Raw genomic sequence first — 18,861 nt, 5'->3', positions numbered from 1 at the left:
CAATGTTCAGGATTTTGGGATGTCTAACTATAAAAAAGATCAAGGAATTAAACCACATCTTGGAGGTCTAAGGTGACTGAATGGTGAAGCTTCATCTCCTTGGGGAAATAATAAGGTGACAAAGCATTCAAGAAATGCAGTGGAGACAGCAAGCAATGGACCAGTGCCATAGCTTATTCAAACTGAGAAGATTTAGAGCAAAACTTGGCAGCCTATAAGGTTCTATAAAATTTTACCAAGCCGTAATACTATGTATTTTGCTTTAGAGTATTAGTGTATTCTGTGACCAGAAATTTTCTTTAATGTTCCTCAGAAAGAAGGGAAAGGAGTGGAAGGGATATTTGATTATTTTTATATGGATGCATATGTAGATAGCTAGATAGAATCATAGAATCATAGAATCATAGAATCACTAAGGTTGGAAAAGACCCACAGGATCATCCAGTGCAACCATTCACCCATCACCAATGGTTCTCGTTAAACCATGTCCCTCAACACAACATCCAAATGTTCCTTGAACACCTCCATAGATTTGTCCTTCAAGTGAATTGGACCTTATTCTGAACCAGGAAAATAGCTACAATTCTTTCCATGGACCTGTCATCCAACCGAAGCACCACAGGAAACTTTATGACTTCTTCCCCTCTGTTTTATCTGCCATGTTACATATAGAAGTCATCTATTATATCACAGATTGTTTTTATTTCCTCCTATCACATTGCTGGCTGTCAAAAACAGTTGGATTGTACCCAGCATTCAATGTGCTTGCTAAAAACATTCAGATTTGGCTACATTTAGAAAAAAGTTATAAAGTGTGGATAGAAGAAGTCACTGATATTTTTGTTCTTCTAAAGAGTCATTTGAATACATGAGATTTTCCAGTAGAGTTTAATACTGAGAAAAATGACAGCTGAAGGCCCTACAAATAGGTTTGGTCATGGATGTATACTACCAAAATATCCCTTAAGTAAAACAAAAAGTCTTTGTGTGATAAATAAATAAAATCATTTTTCCTTCTATTTTCCATCATGAAACTTATTTCATTCATAGAGGATATCTTAAAGAATTGGCTTTTCTGCATTCTTTTGTAGAATATAATAGCATAGTTCTCATTACCTACAGACAAATGTAGACCCAGCATCTACGTTTAGGAGAGAAAATGATTCTTATTACTGATTATAAATGGTTCAATTACTGGCTGTAAATGCTCACGAACAGACTGAAGTTTCAGACACTGGCTCACACACTGGAAAATACACAGGAATGGTTGGGTTTCTCCCACCTGACCTGATGAAACACTTTTTTTCCAGGCTATTCCTTCAGTCCTCAGTCAGTGGAGGTGCTTCCAGAAGACGGTTCGTCTGACCTGCCTTAAATTGCTATCCTCAGATGGCAGAATTTTCTGCCTGAAAATGTGCCAAACACACAGGAAGCCTTGTCCAGTCAACCAGATGTTAGATAAGGCAAAATTTACCATAAAGGACTCCACAAACTGTAGTAGTTCCTCCACCTTGTGGCTTCTACTCAGAAGAAACAGTCACAGCTGTCTGTGTAAACGTCAATTAGATTCCCCACTGGACCAATCACACTAATAAATAGCATCCAACTAGACAGTTCATGCATTATAGAGCACTTAGTGCCCTCAAGACTCTGGTGAAAGTGGTAATTTAGATCCTATGAAAAACTCTAAGAGAAAAGGACTCCCTACTGTTCTATTCACAGCACAGCACTCCATGGGGTCCCTCTTCAGGACCAGAACCTCCTTTTGCTGCTTTGTCCTTCCAAGCTCCACCACTTGTAGGACCCATGCAGTTTCAGTGCAGAACACAACAGAAAAAACTCACCAACAAAAAAGACCTCACCGTTCTCTCCTGTGTTGAACAAAAGGTTCCACATCCAAGTAAGGAATGCATTTCAGCCTCAGGAGGGAGCTGTACAGGGATGCGTTAAAAATGTCACCAACCATCTTGGCCATCATGACAGCCAGCATTATCAGCAGCAAGGACTGGACATCATTTGTGATCTCTACCTAAGGAGAAAAAAAAACATTTTTTTCATACAACTGGTGACACTGGCAATGATTGCAGAGGACTACCTGCTTTTATCACAGGGGAGCAGGAAGCAATTCAGATACCCTGCAGCTGCTAGAAGTGGAAGGGCACTTTCCCTCCTTTCCAGGGATGGGAAATCTATCAACACTTCCACCAAAAGGCCTTGGGTGATATAGTGACAGCTCCCCCTCCCATTCCCATCATCTTGAAGCACTGTGCTGACATTAAAATTCATGACTGAGTCCCATATTTCAGGTGGTTTGTGACAATTCTGCAGTTATCAGAGAAGGGTAAGTAGAGATGGAGTAGTTAGATTGTTTTAAATAGTTTGGCAGTGTGACTAATATTAAAAAATGCAAATAAATCCAAGTATTTTTCTTTCTTGCTGAGCTCAGGAGATATAAAATCATTTTCCCATACTGCTGCTTCCTGACAGAACAAGCTCTTTGTACTAACATCATCTTGAAGAATGCCAGAAAAGAGAACAAGGAGCTCTCAGCAGAAGCCCAGCTCAGGAGATCAAGAAGCAGGAACACCGCACAGTTCCCATGCTCAGCAACATTTGGCAGTACAAGGCTTGTGCAGACATCCTTTTCCCTGTGATCACGAGTCTATCAATATGGCACTGCAACACCCATTTTTGGGAAACAGAGTGCATGTGCAGATTATGGGGTAAAGTATCTAAGATATCTAATCTGTCTTACCTAAGAATATTTGCACTATCTCCCTGCATAGTTAGGGTACAGTCAGATGGGTGGCAACATGTTTAGCACGTTTTAATACCTTATCCCTCTGTTCAGCCATTTGGGTTTGCTTCCATTGTTGGACACAACACCATATTGTTAATTCACTGCAGTGCAAAGGTAGACTAGGTTTCCTCATCCTGCAGAAGTCTAACAGCTGTGGTGGCAGTCACTTCATGAAGCACACCAATACAACTGCCTTTGAACAAAGGATTCAGAATGAATCACTGTATACAAAGTACAGAGTAACATGAATGGACTTCAGTCTGTTTACAGCTTGTTTAGCTTGGAGAAGAGGAGGCTCCAGGAAGACCTCATTGTTGCCTTCCAGTACCTGAAGGGAGCTTAACAGGAGGTGGCATGGCTGTTTATAAGGGTGGATAGTGATAGGACAAGAGGGAATGGTTTTAAACTAAGACTGGGGAGGTTTAGGTTAGGAGAAAGTTTTTCACTCAGACAGTGGTGACACACTGGAACAGGTTGCCCTGGAGGCATTCAAGGCCAGGCTGGATGTGGCTCTGGGCAGCCTGGTCTGGTGTGGTTGGCGACCCTGCACAAAGCAGGGGGGTTGAAACTAGATGATCACTGTGGTCCTTTTCAACCCAGGCCATTCTATAATTCTGTGAATTCAAACCAAGTCAAACATTTTTCTTGGTCAAAATTACTGCAATGAAATATTCTCTTTACGCTACTTTATTAAAGGTTTTAGTATTATTACTATTATTATTAAAAATTTCTATCTCCTTCCCATTATTTCCCCTATTCTATTTTAAAATAAGAAGGTTATTCATTGGCAGTTATCCCAGAATTAAATATGCAAACTTTCCTCCTAACATTAAACTTTTCTCCAAGTCAAAGTGAATTGCAGTACGTTGTCATTTAATAGTCCTCATTAGGTAAAAATTGTTAAGTACTCCAAGCATCCACATTCAAAGAATGCCAGTAAACATATTTCTGCCTGATAAGCTGTAGCACATTTATCCAGGCTTTATATTTTCAGCCTTGTGTCTTCATTCTGGGTTCAGAATGATAACATCAAGGATGATTTAGAGTATATGCCAATGAGGGGCTCATATGGCACGTTCAGTCATGCACGACAGGGTCATGTAACTGTCCTTTCTGCTTGGACACAGCTAAGAATTTTTAATAACACCACAGCATTCTTTGAATGTCTCTTTAAACCTAGCATTTGGCTGTTTTATTTTAAAACACCAGGAACATGTCAGTTGAAAGGAAAACAGCAACTGTGGGATTTTAAGAATTGCTTCATCATATCTGCCACAATTCATTCACACAGATGGAGACTCCTTTATTGTGGATTCCTTTTTAGGTTATTTTTAAAGAATCTTGCTATGGGGAACTCTTCTAGAATAAAGCAACCATTAAAAATTAATATTAAAAACACTCCAAAAACTATAAAAGAACTCTAAAACTCTAACTTCAAAAACTCTCAAAACTCATACCCTGAAAACTCTCTCAAATGATTATTTTAACCTATACTGAAAAAAAATCCCTCAGAATATGGTAAGATAGTGTTCAAGCTGTGTGGACACATTACTACCATTCCAAAATCAGTAGAAACTCTCTGGGTATGAACAAGAACAAAATGCAGACTAGGGAACTGAAGCCATGTGTTCCTCCATTCTTCCAGCCACAGGAAGCTAGGCATCCAGCAACTGAGACATCTGCCAGAAAGGACAAAAGAAGAAGCTACCATGAAGTTCAGCCCAAAAGGCCCAAGAAGGCTGATTATGGGATGTAGCAAGCAGACATTATTACCTGCTTTGTCCAGAGCACCAGAGCATGTCTGATGCCATGAGAGCCTCAGGGAGGTGAGATGAGTAGCACTGTTTGCTCATCTCAGAAGCTGCAATTCTGCAATTGTGACCATCTCCAGAATAGTAAGAACCATAAAGCTGGCTTTCCAGGCTCCCATCCTTACTCTTTATCCCATTTTATCCCTTCTTCCTACCCTCCCATCCTCTAGCGGGAACAGCCAAGCTGGCCTGGCCTGTGCTCTCTTCTTTTATTTTCTCAAATATTCAGCAGAATTTTACATCTGCTATTGAGAAACTCTGTGGCTGGTGCTGATTTTCCCCAGCACTGCAGCCCTCCTGCATGGGGATGGCTCTTCTCTACAGCACTGAGCATTTGCAACGTGAACACTCAGAGCAAGTGCCTCTATGTTCAGCATCAGGCTTTGCTTCCTCCAAGAGTTAATGCTAGCCAAGCAGAAATGCTGTTTATCTTTGGCAGCCCAGCATGGCTGAGGTCATTAAAGAAAGACATGTTAAAAGCATTTTGAGCAATATCTTCTATATGTAAGTAAATTGAAACTTTGGCCAAAACAGAACAACTACAGTTGTCCTGAACTCTCACTAAGGGTTGAAAATGGAGAGACAATTATTGTGATATTAAATTTTCTTGGGAATAGATAATGATAGAGCAAAACCTTAAAGCAGATGACTTAGAAATTATATAAATGATATATATTTGAAGCATAAGAACAGATAAAATTATTTTAGAAATGTCAAGAAAACTTTGCATGAAAATGCAATCCACTGTGGAACTTAGATAAGATGAAGCTGTGTATGCTAATTGTAGATCAAGTTATCTGTGACACTAGCCTAGAGCAAAAGCTTTATTAAAGATTGACCTGATTCCACATCAAGAGAGCTTGAGAAAACCTTATGTCCTACCTTTTGGAGGTTTCAAGCTATAGAATAACGTTTATTGACTATAGAAACATATCAAATATGAAAATAGATGCCAGAGATCAAATCAGAAATGCTGGGGAAGGGAATTGCAACAAAGAAAGATTCACTTACAAAAGTGCAGTCATTCACATCAGGAAATTATGCATCTCTGCGGTGAAGGAGAAGGAGGAATTCAACAATACTTGTCAAAAGTAGCTAAAAGCTAAGCCCATTAATGACAAGGATGACGGCAATGAAGCAGTAAAGTTCTCCTTAGGATATCTTGATGAAAATCAAAGAAGTACAGATTAATCCAACAACTGTGATAGATTCAAGTCATCTTATACAAACACACGGACACCCACAAACCTACATGCACACACAATGCACATATGTGCACTCTGTAACACTGTGTGAGCAGTCCCTGTGCAGAGAAGGGCCATCTGTTCCCTGCCAGGAGAGACAAAGTGCAGAGCCTCGGGGCTCCTCTGCATGGGGAAGTCAGCACATGGTGAGCCCAAGTGTGAATTTACAGCACGTTAACTACCCTGCACTAACTGCCCATTTGGGTACTCTTGGCACACACGAAGAGAAAAACATCCTTCGTCATCAAAAAGGAGCAAGCCTAGCTCACACAAAAGCACTCTCAGTAGGTTCTAGAAGCATCCACTGAGTGAATTGGTGCCAAGTAGCCAGCAGGCTGTAAATTCACACTGGTGCTCCCCATAAGCCCATTCTGCCTGCAGACAAGTCCTGGTGAGCTCCCGCCAAGCAAGCTCAGCCACAGCCCAGCACCACTAGGAGCTCATCTGGTCCAGGGCTGGACAATACAGCCACTCCTTTAACATACCTGTCTGCTCACAGAACTTCCTAAAGAACCTTAAAAAGGAACAACTCACACAGAGCGCTAGAGGGAGAGAGAAAATAAAGGTGACAAAAGCAGAGGGAGGGGGGAAATTGGGGCAGCCACTAAACGCCTTCAACTCTTCAGCAATGAAACGTGCTGTTTCATTTATTGATACTTGTTCCAAGCCTGCGTTTTAGGGGCTGCTCTTTAGGATGCAATTTACTCTCAGTGCATATTGCCAGATTTTTTTTTTTTTTTCCCCTTTTGATCTTACGTGTGCAGCAGGCTGTGCCAAAAATTTCTTAGCCTAGGGCACCCATCTCTGCAGAGCCAGCAGCACTAATAGATGCTGGAAACAGTCGGCACTGACACTTCATACATCAGCAGCCCAGTAAATTGCACCTATTTTTTTCAATATTCTCTCTATCTACAAAATATTGAAATATGTCGTTTGCACACCCATGCATGCAGACCACAATTAATTTATTAGCACAGTTAATCAAAGCTCTTTAAATGTCCTCTTTGTCACTGGAGGCACTTTTCAACAACCTCCACGGTCCCTCGTTTCTCAAGCCTCCACATCATTATAATCTGTTAGCCACCTTCATGTTAGCTCAGTTTTATTATATAACACATAATTATGCATTTCATTAACAGCATCACCAGGCACGGCACATCAAAGAGAGAACGGCAGCTGCCCAGGAAATTCAAAAAGATGCAGTTTACTTAAAGCTCACTGTTAAAAAATGCTGCCCCCCACTTTTCGATCAAATGATGGTTAACATGCTTCAAATGTTTTACTCCAGCTCAGAAAACAGGGGCCAAACAACCTCATTAGAGGCAAGGCTGCTGATAAAGTCAATATTCCATGAACCCTTGGTATTTCCAATAACGTAGAAGAAAAGATTGCTAGCCAGCTACATGGCGCAACCCAATTTTCTTTATCAGAAAATCACTTAGCAAAAGAGCTCTCTCACTATTTGCAGCTTGCAGTGACAAATACAGAAGAGAGGACGTATCAAATTTTTGAAAAAGAACACATCTTCAAAATAATTTAGAATATGTTAAAATGGAACCTGGAGAACTGAACAAATGAAAGACAAAACCTCCTTCTCATGATATAATGATTATCATCTTGGGAAGAGGCTAACTCCAAAAGAAATATTTTGTCATTTTTCACGAGCTTACACACACATAGCTGAAAGGCCTGGAATTTGGGAGATATTTGGGAAAGAAAATGTATAAGGCAATGTGTCTAAGAGTGATGTAAAAAAAAAAAAAGAGAGAGAGAGAGGTGGGAGAATGGAAAGAGACACAAATTCTCAATGCTGCCAACCAAACCAAGTAGTTCTGGAGTTAAAGTTGTAGCTGGCACAAAACAACAGCTCCAGACACAGTTCCCAGGGCTACGCATGATCAGATTTTGTGGAAGATTCGACACTTCTGCAGGAAGATACCTTTCATTTCCCTCAGATGCAGCCAGAACTTCTCCCATTGATTCAACATGCCAAGAAAAAAATCACCCATGGTCAACAGAACATTCCCAAAGGGTAGAGAGTTTGTAGTCCGATCATTTGTTTCTTGCTCAGGAGCAAGTGCCAACAAGGTTGTAAACATGGACTGACATGAAGAAGGAGAGCAGAACAATTCCCTGTTCACTGCAGCAGAAGAGATGTTCAAGCAGCTTTCTTCAGAACAGAAATTTGTGGAAATAGCATCTCCTTGGAATCCAGTTATTTATAATCTCACAGCCATTTCATAAACAATGCAGTGTGGCATTTCAGTTTCTTCAGTGTCTGGATAATGATCTGCTCACCCTCAGTAACCTGCATGCTGAACACTTGAGCCAGTTCACTTCCCCCTTAATAACATTCCTATCAACACAAATAACTGCAATGCCATTACTGTTCACTATTTTCACCTGGGATTATGCCAAAAGAGGCACCTTTCCTCAATATTGATCCAGCTGAATACTCCCTCCATTAATCTCTCCTTTTAAATGTAAAGAATCTTCCTTTCCCGTGCACTTCACCCTTAAAGAAATTCTTTGTATTCCTAGGACTACATCCATTAACTCAATTCACTTTAAAGCATCACCTTATCACTCACCACCATCACTGCTGGAAATTTTTGAAGAAGTGGGATGCTGCAATACAGTAAACATAAATCTCTTTAAAAGTCCTGCTAGCCCCAAGAAGTTATGTATTCAAGTTCCTCACACTGCTGAAAATGATTATTTCTTGCAGCCTCAGGCAAACAAAGCTGTGCATCATGCTCTACAAAGGGTGACACACCCGGGGTAGGTTCACTGGAAGGACTTCCTGCCAAATCCCCAGTGCCAGGAGGATTGCACAATTAGTGGGATTCTTCCTCGCATTCGTAACTCTATTAACTACTCCAGACCATTAAAATGAGAAGGCAGCCTCTAACACCCCAGAGCTTAATTACTGCCAAAGCAGAGCACAAAAAAATATCTTTGCACAGAGCGCGTACTTTTAAGCAAAATAGTTCTCATTAATCACACTTGTGCGTGGTCTCTTAATCCACCTTAATTCCTAATGTTCAGTGAGATCAAGTCTCATCTTCCTCTGATGTGGATTTAAATAGCTGCATGAGTTCCTCTGAAGCCAACCAGTGTTTTGTTGATGATTTCCTTGTTTATGGAGAGAACAACTTTCCCTAATTCCAAGACCAAGCATAACAGTGGGAGACTGCTAGAGAGAACTTAGAAATACCCAGAACAGCTAAGTAGTCCCTGGAAACGTATCAAAGTCCTCTGAGTCTCAGTCCTTGGGAACTAGGACAGAAGATGCTATACAAAGCAGAAATGTTTGATTTCTTGTTTCAGTCCCTCAAGGCCTATAAATACACCTGTTTTGACAGGCTGTGGCAACGGATGCACTCATATAGGAAATATATGGGTGATTACAGCAACTTTTGCCAAGATCCCCAGCAAGATATCTACTTGTGATTTCTTTGTAATGTCTCAGTATTCTGGGTGCATAGTAGACACAAATCCTGAAAGGAACTTTCAGATCTCTAAATCTGTGTCCCAGGAAGGCCCATTGTGTCAAACAAACTCCTTATTAATAAATACAGCAACATTTTGTATGCTTCCTGTTGAACATGCCTAAACATTCAGCAAGCTCACATATAAAATCTATTCAAAAAAAGCACTGTACTCTATAATAATCCAGTTAAGAAACTGTGTAATGTTTTAACTCATAACATAGCAGAATTTTTTATTATTCATGATTATTTTTGTAAAATAACAAAGAGAGTTGTAATGAATCTCTGATGTATTTAAGTGATGCTACAATCAACAACCACTGCCATGGCCCCAGCTCCTTAGTCCAGGAAAGGCAGGAGAATAAGGAGTTCCAGGACTACAGGCAGCTGCAGACCTGACGGCAGATTTATCATGGCTCTGTGCATCTTCCTCACCATTTGACAAACACTGTATGCCATAGGCTGTGAACTTCATTTCAGCTTTCACTGCACTAGGAGATTAGACTTTAAATATCAGAGCAGAACACTTAAAAAAAGCCTATGGTTGTCAAAGCCGGCATAGGGGGTAGGGGGTCATTCACTGAGCCTCTAGTTGCTTAGAGAAGTGCATTACAAAACCTGATGGCCTGAAATTATTCCCCACCCCTTTCTCTGTGAGAGCAGTTTCACTAATTTTGCTTTCTAGACAGACAACTGCCAAAAAATACACAGTGCTCTTCCTCTAGTTGGAGCAAACTCAACAGAAAGTAGTAGGACTTAATGTATGCAACACTTTGTTGTATGTTAGAGTAACTACATAATCCAACAGTTGTGATTTTTTTTTTCATGTCAATTTGAATAATACCAGGACCAGTACAAAACTACTGTACATCTCCCCTTCTTTGTAAAAAGGTGACATCACTTATAATCACATTAGGAAATATCTTTAAACACACCATTCAGACACACTGGGCTCCTGACAGACAGCTTAATCGGAGCCAACATTTACCCTACTATGAATAACTGCAGACTTGGAGATTCTGACTACAGTTTTAACTCTTCATTTAAAAAAAAAAAAAAAAATCAGACAGCTTAGTAACAGAAAATTAGATCTTGTCAAAACAGTTTCTGTGAACCATCTCAGGTGTAATAAAAAATGTTAAGCGAGCTCGTAAGTATATAAGTGAGACAAGGTGATGCACTGAATATTCTAGAACTGGGAAGAACCTGCCAAATGAGTTTCCAGACAATTAGGCATTTCCTCTGCCTGCTTTGAAGGAAAAACGATTTAAAAAATCTTGAATATTACATTTGTCCCCACTTTTCCAAAGGACTTCACTTACTAAATTTGGTATTAAGTAAGCCTGCTGGAATGATTGTACTGATTTATTTTAAAGCATTTAGTGGAGAGGAAAATTTGAACGTCACTGTAGAATGAGCACATACACCTTCTTGCCCTTTTGGGCACATTAATCAGCAGGGCAAAAAAAATGCCTCCTTGTTCAGAGCACAAGTATGTACTCTATCTAAAGCTAGGGTCATAATCTTGTTTCGTCTAATACCAATGTCAGCCAACAGAGGCTGACATGACCTGCTTCCTAGAGCCTCTATCACTCTCACATAGGAAAGGCCCTCCTCACAGGCAGCCATGTGCTCCATTTTCCTTCCAGAGCACCAGACTCTAATTGCCTCAGGAGCCCAATGTCCCTTTCACGCCCTTGTGTCTTGAGCAAGTCAGAGGGAGGCATAACCAGAGGTTTCCCAAGGTCTGTGCTGCCAAAGGATGTATTAATTTTTTACAGTCCATTCTTTCCTTCTCTTTGTCTGTTCTCTCTTAAGTATTGCATTCACCCTGCTAAACAAGGAGAAGAAAGGGAAAAATACGACTCAAGCCTTCCAAATAAACTCTCTTTTCTTTGAACAAGGATCAAGCTAAGGAAGAGCATAAGGTGGGAGTGGTACAACTGGAATAGTCTGAGGTCAGCCTTCGTGATATATGACCTGAAGAACCAGGCAGCTAACACCGTGCAACATCTACCTTTCCAAAGTGGGGCTTTGCTGGCGTGCAAGTTGCACCAGCGACTGCTGAAGTGAGCACTGTCAGTTTGGATAGGTTTTGTTTTGTTTTTTTCCTTTTAGAGATACCAGAAAGCAATTCAGGTCTGGCTCAACAAGCTGGCCTGAGACACATCCACATGTGCTCAAGGGTTCTTTCACCATCACTCCTTCATATTTCAAAGCAAGAGAAGAGCCATCTCTAGGACAGGTCCTTTTGGCTACCATTTGTGATCCTGTTTTGTGCAACCTTTCTCCTTTTCCATGTGCTTTCACAGCTTCCTCTTCGCTTACAGCAGCTGCACACCTTCACCAGGGCTCATGCCATGACCATATGTGTCCCTGACCCAGATAAGGAGAGGAGAGCAAAATTTTTAAACTGCACAACAGAACACGTCCTTCCCATCTGGGCAGAGGGGAAGCCATAGTCCTCCTTGGGGATCTGCCTCTCTCAGGACACGCAGGAGGAGCCTCCTTCCCACCAACAGACCTTGCTTGACAGAGCAGCAGCTGGGCTGTGTGATCGCTCACTCTCGTTTCAACTGGATCCAAGAATCAAAACAAGGATTTCTGGCCCCAAGCCCCCATTCATTAGAGCAGCTGGTTACATGGAGCTTTTAATTTAATGATAATAATAATAATAAATGATAATAAACCCCTCTGGCTTGAAAAAAAAAAAAAAAAGAGGTAGGCTTATTGTAGTAGCTTTTGTCCCATAGATAAATCATTTTCACAAAGTTTGGAAAAAATACTACTGGCAGCAGTCTGAAGGTTTTTAAGTTAAAAATATAACAGAACTTAATGGTTTTAGATGCTTTTTGTGACAATGTAACTGAAAAATGCCTTTAATTTGGAAACAAATTAAATTTGGCAAAGAATTACTACATAAAACAGCCCAATTGCATTCTGTAATTTGAAAAAAATTAAAAACAGATAAGATACTGTGAAGTAAAAATAACTTCTGCACATTAAATTCTCATGAACTTTCATTAAGATTTGTATTACTTGTCCCAAATGTACAATTCAGTGTTGTAATACACTAGATCGCTTTATTTATAAAATACCTTTAAAGCTACTGTAAGTTAGAGCCAGAAAAATGACGAAATAAAAATATTATCTTCTCACATTACAACCTCATTTCCAATGTATTTAAAGAAGAAACGCAGTCTCCATTTCAATATTTCAGATGCAGAACTGAACTTTCTAAAAGTTCAGTGCCATTTGAATCCATGTATAATTCAGGCATATCTGTTTATTTTACTGATAAAACCTGGTGCCAAAGCTGAAACAGCACTTTCAGAGATAAAGCTAGATCCTCTTCTAATTCGTGAATTAGAACAAGGCTAACTACAGATTAACCACTGTCCTATGGTTGCAGTTCTTCTTTATGGATGATGAATGAATGAATCAGAAGGGACTTGTTCTGATGTTCTTGGGCTGAGTTCACAAAGCCACTATCTAGTAAAAAAAACAAGGTCATTTTGTTTTTCCCTACAAGCATGCACTTTTTATGGGATGTTCCAATGACTTGACAAATTGTTTATCATTCCTGTAGGGCAGTATTTCTTAGGTTAAAACCCAGAAAGCTTTGATTTGGAATGCTATTGTGGTGTCTCACGAGAATTTTAAAATTGGACATAAGTAGGCATCTCAGATTAAACCATGTCTCCCATGATGCACCGTGCATTGCCCTCTCCTTCCTGGAACAGGCCAAGAAAGTATCCTTAGTGTTTCATGGGAAATATTTCATCTCTCATAGAAAAATGATAACACGAAACAACAAAGATCATGGCAAGATATTTTAAATAGCTTTTGCTTTATTTTTGTTCCTTGGCTGTTCAACTTTTTGATGAAAAACCCAAGGTATTCATGAAAACAATTCTGAAACACTAATTTTCATTCAAAAATAGAGTGGATTTATTTTAAATGATTCTAGCCAGCGTGATGCTGGAAAAGCAGCCTATTGCAGACTTAAATCTTTATAGCCACTCCCGCCACAAAATTAGGCAGTTAAGAAACTTTTGCTGTATTTGGCCATAAGATATCACACATGAACAATCAACTGAATGAGCAGAAGGGAAGAAGGGTATACAGGAGTTCCGGGTGACAGGAGTGGCCCCCTCTGAATGGAGGAAGCTGCAGAACACAGATGAGTGCTGGCGTTTGGCACAAGGAGAAGCATGGAGCCTGCCTGTGGAGCAGTCAGAGCTATCAAATCATGAAATGGTTTGGATTGAAAGAGACTTAAACATCATCTAGTCCTAACCCCTCTGCTATGGCTACCTTCCACTAGATCCGACTGACCATCTTGAACATTTCCAGGGATCCGCAGCTTCTCTGGGCATCCCCCCCTCTCAGGGAGCCTTTGCTCTGCTAGCAGGACCAAAACAGCAGCAAATAAAGCAGGCAGTAGGCAAGTTGCCACTGAAAATTGGAAAAGTCACTCATGTTCTGACAAAACAAAAACATCACAAAATATACCAGTCAACACAAAATTTCTATTAAAATACTCCCTTTAATAGAACAGAATCATTTGAGTTGGAAGGGTCTAACTTCCCTGAAATGAACAGGGACACTTACAGCTCAGAGTCTTGTCCAATCTGAGCTTGAATACCTCCAGAGGTGGGTTATTACACCACCCCTCTGGGCAACCTGCTCCAGTGCCTCACTGCATTCATCATTAAAAAAAGAAAAACCTTTTTCTTACATCCAATCTAAATCTCCCCCTCCTTTAGTTTGAAACCATTTCCCCTTATCCTATGACAACAGACCCTGCTAAAGAACCTCCCCTTCTTTCTTATAGTTCCCCTTTTAATGAAAGGCTCCTATCAGATCTCCTTGGAGCCTTCTCTTCAAAAGAAGTTCCTAGAAAGAAGTGGTATATTAATGGATGTAAGCTGATTACATCATCACAAAAGATCACTCCAAAGAGCACAGTATTAATGACTTGTGGAAGTGAGCAGGGGGAGTTCACCAACATGCTACAAGGTATAACCAGGTACCAACCCAGACTCAAATATAGCAGCTCACAATCCAAGCCATGACTCTTCAGCTCCACAGAGGTGGAAAATACTACAACCTAACAATCCCATTCAGCAAGAAAAGATCCATAATTTATACTCATTTTAGCATTTTCAAAGCCATCCTACATTCCTGCATCATTCCTACTGCAAATGGTTCAAAATGCAGCATCTTGCATCTTCTAACCATTCGGCAACATGGGATACCAGGCAGATTTTCCATGTGTTTTAAGTCTTGTGCTTTCTTTTCTAGCATCTTGCTCATCCTATAACTTCACCCTAATTAGTTAGATCACATAAAAGCTTGTGCTATATGCTTGCTTCTTGTGTGTAAAATAAGACATGCCTTTAACATCTACTATCATAATGCCTACAGCTGATGCTCTGCTTCAGTTCCTTATGAAAGAATTTAAGCTCAGAGGAAGTGAGAAGGGTAGCCACAGAATTTGCAGCAATACATCCTGTCTGTAATTTTAGGTAAGCACATCCTGTCTGATCTTGAAGTACTGATGAAATGCAGAGAAAAGGATGAGGTTAGAATTTAATCACTACTACCTGCTGATACAGTTATTTTATTGTGTTTATCCAAGAAGATCTGTAACAATGCTGTGAAGCATATAAAAATTTCCATAAAATAAATGTTCGTTTTAATTTCTTAAAAGCGTATAAAAAGTATGAAATTTCTTTACTACACTCAGGTTGGATATGAAGAAAAGTTTCTTCTCCAAAAGAGCAGTGAGGCAGTGGCACAGGCTGCCCATGGAGGTGGTGCAGTCACTGTCCCTGAAGGTGTTCACAAACCGTGTGGATGTGGCACTGAGGGACGTGGTGTGTGGGCACAGTGGGGATGGCTGATGGTTGGACTGGGGGATCTTAGCGGTCTTTTCCAACCTTAATGATTCTGTTTAACAGCAGTGTACTTACAGCAATGTAGTTAACTATATAACATGCTCTGCCAGAATACCTGTCCTGATCCAAATATCAGAGAGCAGAAAGCACAAACTCTCATCTCTGAGCCTTCAGTACTGACTTTTATGAACCAGCTGACATTAAAACCAGCTTGTTCTTTCTACCATATTAAAAAACAAAAAAACAGGCAGACATTAATAAGTAACTTTTCCTAATGCTCCAACCAACCACCAGATGGTCATTTTATTTCAGAAGTGTTGCCGTTCTCTCTGCAACACTCGTTTTCCACCCCATAAGGTGCTGCTTTGCCAGCGAAACCGACCCCATACCAGGTCGGGGCCAAATGCTCACACAGACCCCAAGTATAGGTGAAGCAAAATGGCGTTTATTAAAATGTAGCAGGCACTTAAATATTCTCGTCCCGCTTTGTCTACACCCCTTGCATTCACGCTGTCCTATCGTGGGACAGCACCTGGCAAGCCCTGAGCATAGGGAACCTGACCCCGTCACACGTCACACACCGTCTCCTCGCCACGCCTACTACACAGAAGCAAGACACTGCTCATTAGCACAAGCCACTCACTCATAGCAGCCACACCCACCATTAGCTAGAGAATGAAGGACCCAATGCGATTTAATCCCCCCATGGAGAATTTCTTCTGGTTTCTACAATGACATTGCATTTCCCCATCCATATCTTAAGGAATGTTCTATTTTCTGCTCTATTCTACATCTGTCAAAAGCTTGATATTTCAGTGTTTCACACTCAGAGGAGGCTTTTGAGTCTTAACCTTTTCACAATTAATCACATTCCCCAAATCCACCAGTAAAGATCTCTTTGAGAAATAAATTAGGCCAATAAAATGATATATTGCTTTAATTGTGTTTGAACAGAACAGACAGGAAAGTGGAGAGAGTTAGGGGTATTTTGCATTATGTGTGAACAGAAAGGAAGACAATTCAGAGAATGAAGGATCCAAATCAGTGTAAAACAAGCCCTTCTCTGCAGCTGGCTTCTGAACAGCTTAGCTTGCCCATAGGAGCATCACCAGTACTGGACAAGAACACTAATCCTAGGCTAGCCTAGTACCATCCTACTTCTTCAACCCTTGCAAGGCAGTGTAATTAAGAGGTAAAAATACAAAAGAAATGATAAAAATACAGAATGTCCTGGGGGCAAACCACACTGTGTAGGAAGATGCTATTCCTCTTCCTACACCTAAAGCCCACTGGGGCCAGCAAGCTCAGGACACTCAGCACAAAGACGTAAGAGACAGAAGGCTGTGGGAAGACACAACACAAGGCTGGTCCCAGTGCCTGCCAAGGAAAACGTCACCACGTCTACCATTTGCCACAAATAGCTGAGGAGGGCGAGGGTAAAGTGTCAGCATGGGGGGTAGAAGGAAGCAGCCAAAAAGAAGAGGTGGGCAGAAGCCTGTGGGGTCTGCCGTGAGAAAAAAAAAGAAAGCATTTTACAAACCTGTTCACTGCAAGTCCCACATTCATAACTGCTTCCAAATGGGAGGCTATGTGAAAAGCCAAAGCAAACACACTCAATTCTTTTTGAACCCATCAGACAATATAGGAAAAATATGTGCATTTTATGGTTTGAGGGCACAACCTTTTAATTATGTTTTTGCATTGTCATGTCCAAGACTTTTTTTCTCCTCAAAAATTAATATTTCCTCAAGCAGTGCAGCTATTTATCTTGGATGAACATGAAATGAAACACAATCTCCCTGTGCAGAAAGAGGCACAGAAGAGTTATAACATGACACCTAGGGGAATTCAGAATACATTGCAATGCGATCCTAATCATTCTTCTAGTGCCTTTTCAACTGATTTTTGTATAGCTCTCTAAACAGTTCCCAGCTATTCTTCTGCACGTGCTGTACATACATGCTCTGGGAGGCTCTTGGACAAAAAACAAGTGCAGGTAATTAGGAAGGCAGGGAGAAATTGCAGCAAATAAAATATAGTTGGTTTTTTTTTTTTTTTTTCTCTGTTATTGCTGAATGAAATGCAGTTCTGTCATCCAAGACTAGCAAGTGTTCTGGCACACCTTCACTTCTCAGTTCCCTACAATGAAGCCCAGCCTCATGGGCACAAAGCTAAGGAAGATGTCAATCAACTGCTTTTGCCCCTCAGGACTTGTATCTCCAGCAAGACCTTAAAGTGATGTTTTACAAAATACTTCAATTAAAAGTTATTGAGCCACTGCAAGAAAATTCAGGCTAAAAATTCTCTGCTTTGGAAGAGCCATTATAGTCAGTAGCAATGGGAGCTCTCAGAAAACTTATTGTTCAGGCACCAGTTTTCCTTGCTTCAACACTGTAGCTGGCCAACAAAACATACAGATCTTCCAGCAGATAGCCAATAGCAATTATATAATTAAAAATAACAAGGCATTTGTGCTTAATGGGCAAACGAGTGCTAAAACATCACAAGGACACTGAAGTAGGAGTGTTTTCATAATCAAATTATTCCTTCATAATAGATAAGTTGTTATGCACATACACCGCCTTTCAAACTAAAACATCAAAAAATGCTTCTTACACAATTTCCACAGCTTATCACTGAAAAGAACCTAGTTCTGAGTGCGTGCCAATAAACAGACCCTTTATCAAATGCTGCACAGCAGTGTACTAGGAAAGAAAAATCCCCGCTTGGTCACTTCAGGTGAATTCTGACATCTTCAAAGATTTTAATGAGATCTGTTTGGGCAATGGCACCCAAGATTTGGTTAGTCATAGGTGAAATTTCAACACTGTGAAGGCTTCCCCCTTGTGACCTCAAAATCATTTCTATGTTGACTGAGCTGAATTTTGTCTGCACCTTACAACACACTGTCCCCAGGTGTTGCAACTGGGGAGAGCTACCAGTTTTGGAATGCAGAAGAAACAGAGATACCATATTCTCCTTCCTTGTTTGTAAACCACTGAAGCCAATATCATTTCTGCGACCAAGAAATGTTTAAAAAATAGGATCAAATACTGAGACTTCTCAAAGTGTTAATTCCAAGCTTATGCTTTCACAAATACAATGTCCCAAGAAAATAAAAGAAAAAGAAAAAAGGAAAAATAAAAAAAAGAAGTAGAAAAAAAAAGCTCTTCAGACAAGCTAGAAATAAGTAGGCCAAGAATATATACTTTCGCTGTGGTCCAGTGTGTGTGGGACACCATCTGTGGTTCATTTAGCTGCAGCAGCAAGAGCTCAACTCAACCATAGCCACACAAATACCTGAAAATTTAACGTACTCACCATGATAACAGTGAGGGAAATGGTTAGTCTTGACACACCACTGAAAAAGGAGGCAGCTCCAATGGCAGCAAAGAGGCCTGGATCAATCCATGCTCCGTATTCATTATTTTGAACACCAAAAATGGAAACAAGGATCAAACCTATTATCCTGCCATACAAAGCTCCAATGTACCTGCATGCAAGAAGAAAAAAAAACAAAGTACACCTTTTGCCAGTGATCCTGACTCCCAGAAGTGCTTCTAGTTATCTGTTTGTCCCAGATTTAATTGATGAGTTCTGTAATAACTCCTC

The 18,861-nt window shown here is 40.4% G+C and overlaps 1 protein-coding gene across 1 annotated transcript in view; it reads right to left on the bottom strand.

Moving 5' to 3' along the window:
* The window catches only part of LOC116242197 (chloride channel protein C-like), a 76,407-nt gene that overhangs the window by 33,745 nt on the left and 23,801 nt on the right, over nt 1–18,861 (bottom strand). The window contains exons 11-12 of the mRNA XM_031612841.2: nt 18,571–18,742; nt 1,863–2,029 (exon numbers count right to left, since the gene is read on the bottom strand). Coding sequence (XP_031468701.2) covers nt 1,863–2,029; nt 18,571–18,742 — 339 coding nt within the window. The remainder of the gene's footprint in view (nt 1–1,862; nt 2,030–18,570; nt 18,743–18,861) is intronic.

The sequence above is a fragment of the Phasianus colchicus genome, chromosome 3 (genome assembly GCF_987193195.1).
Source record: "Phasianus colchicus chromosome 3, bPhaCol1.hap1.1, whole genome shotgun sequence".
NCBI classification, from domain to species: domain Eukaryota; kingdom Metazoa; phylum Chordata; class Aves; order Galliformes; family Phasianidae; genus Phasianus; species Phasianus colchicus.
Note: the sequence above shows the minus strand (reverse complement) of the source record. Positions and strands in the feature narration are given on the sequence as shown.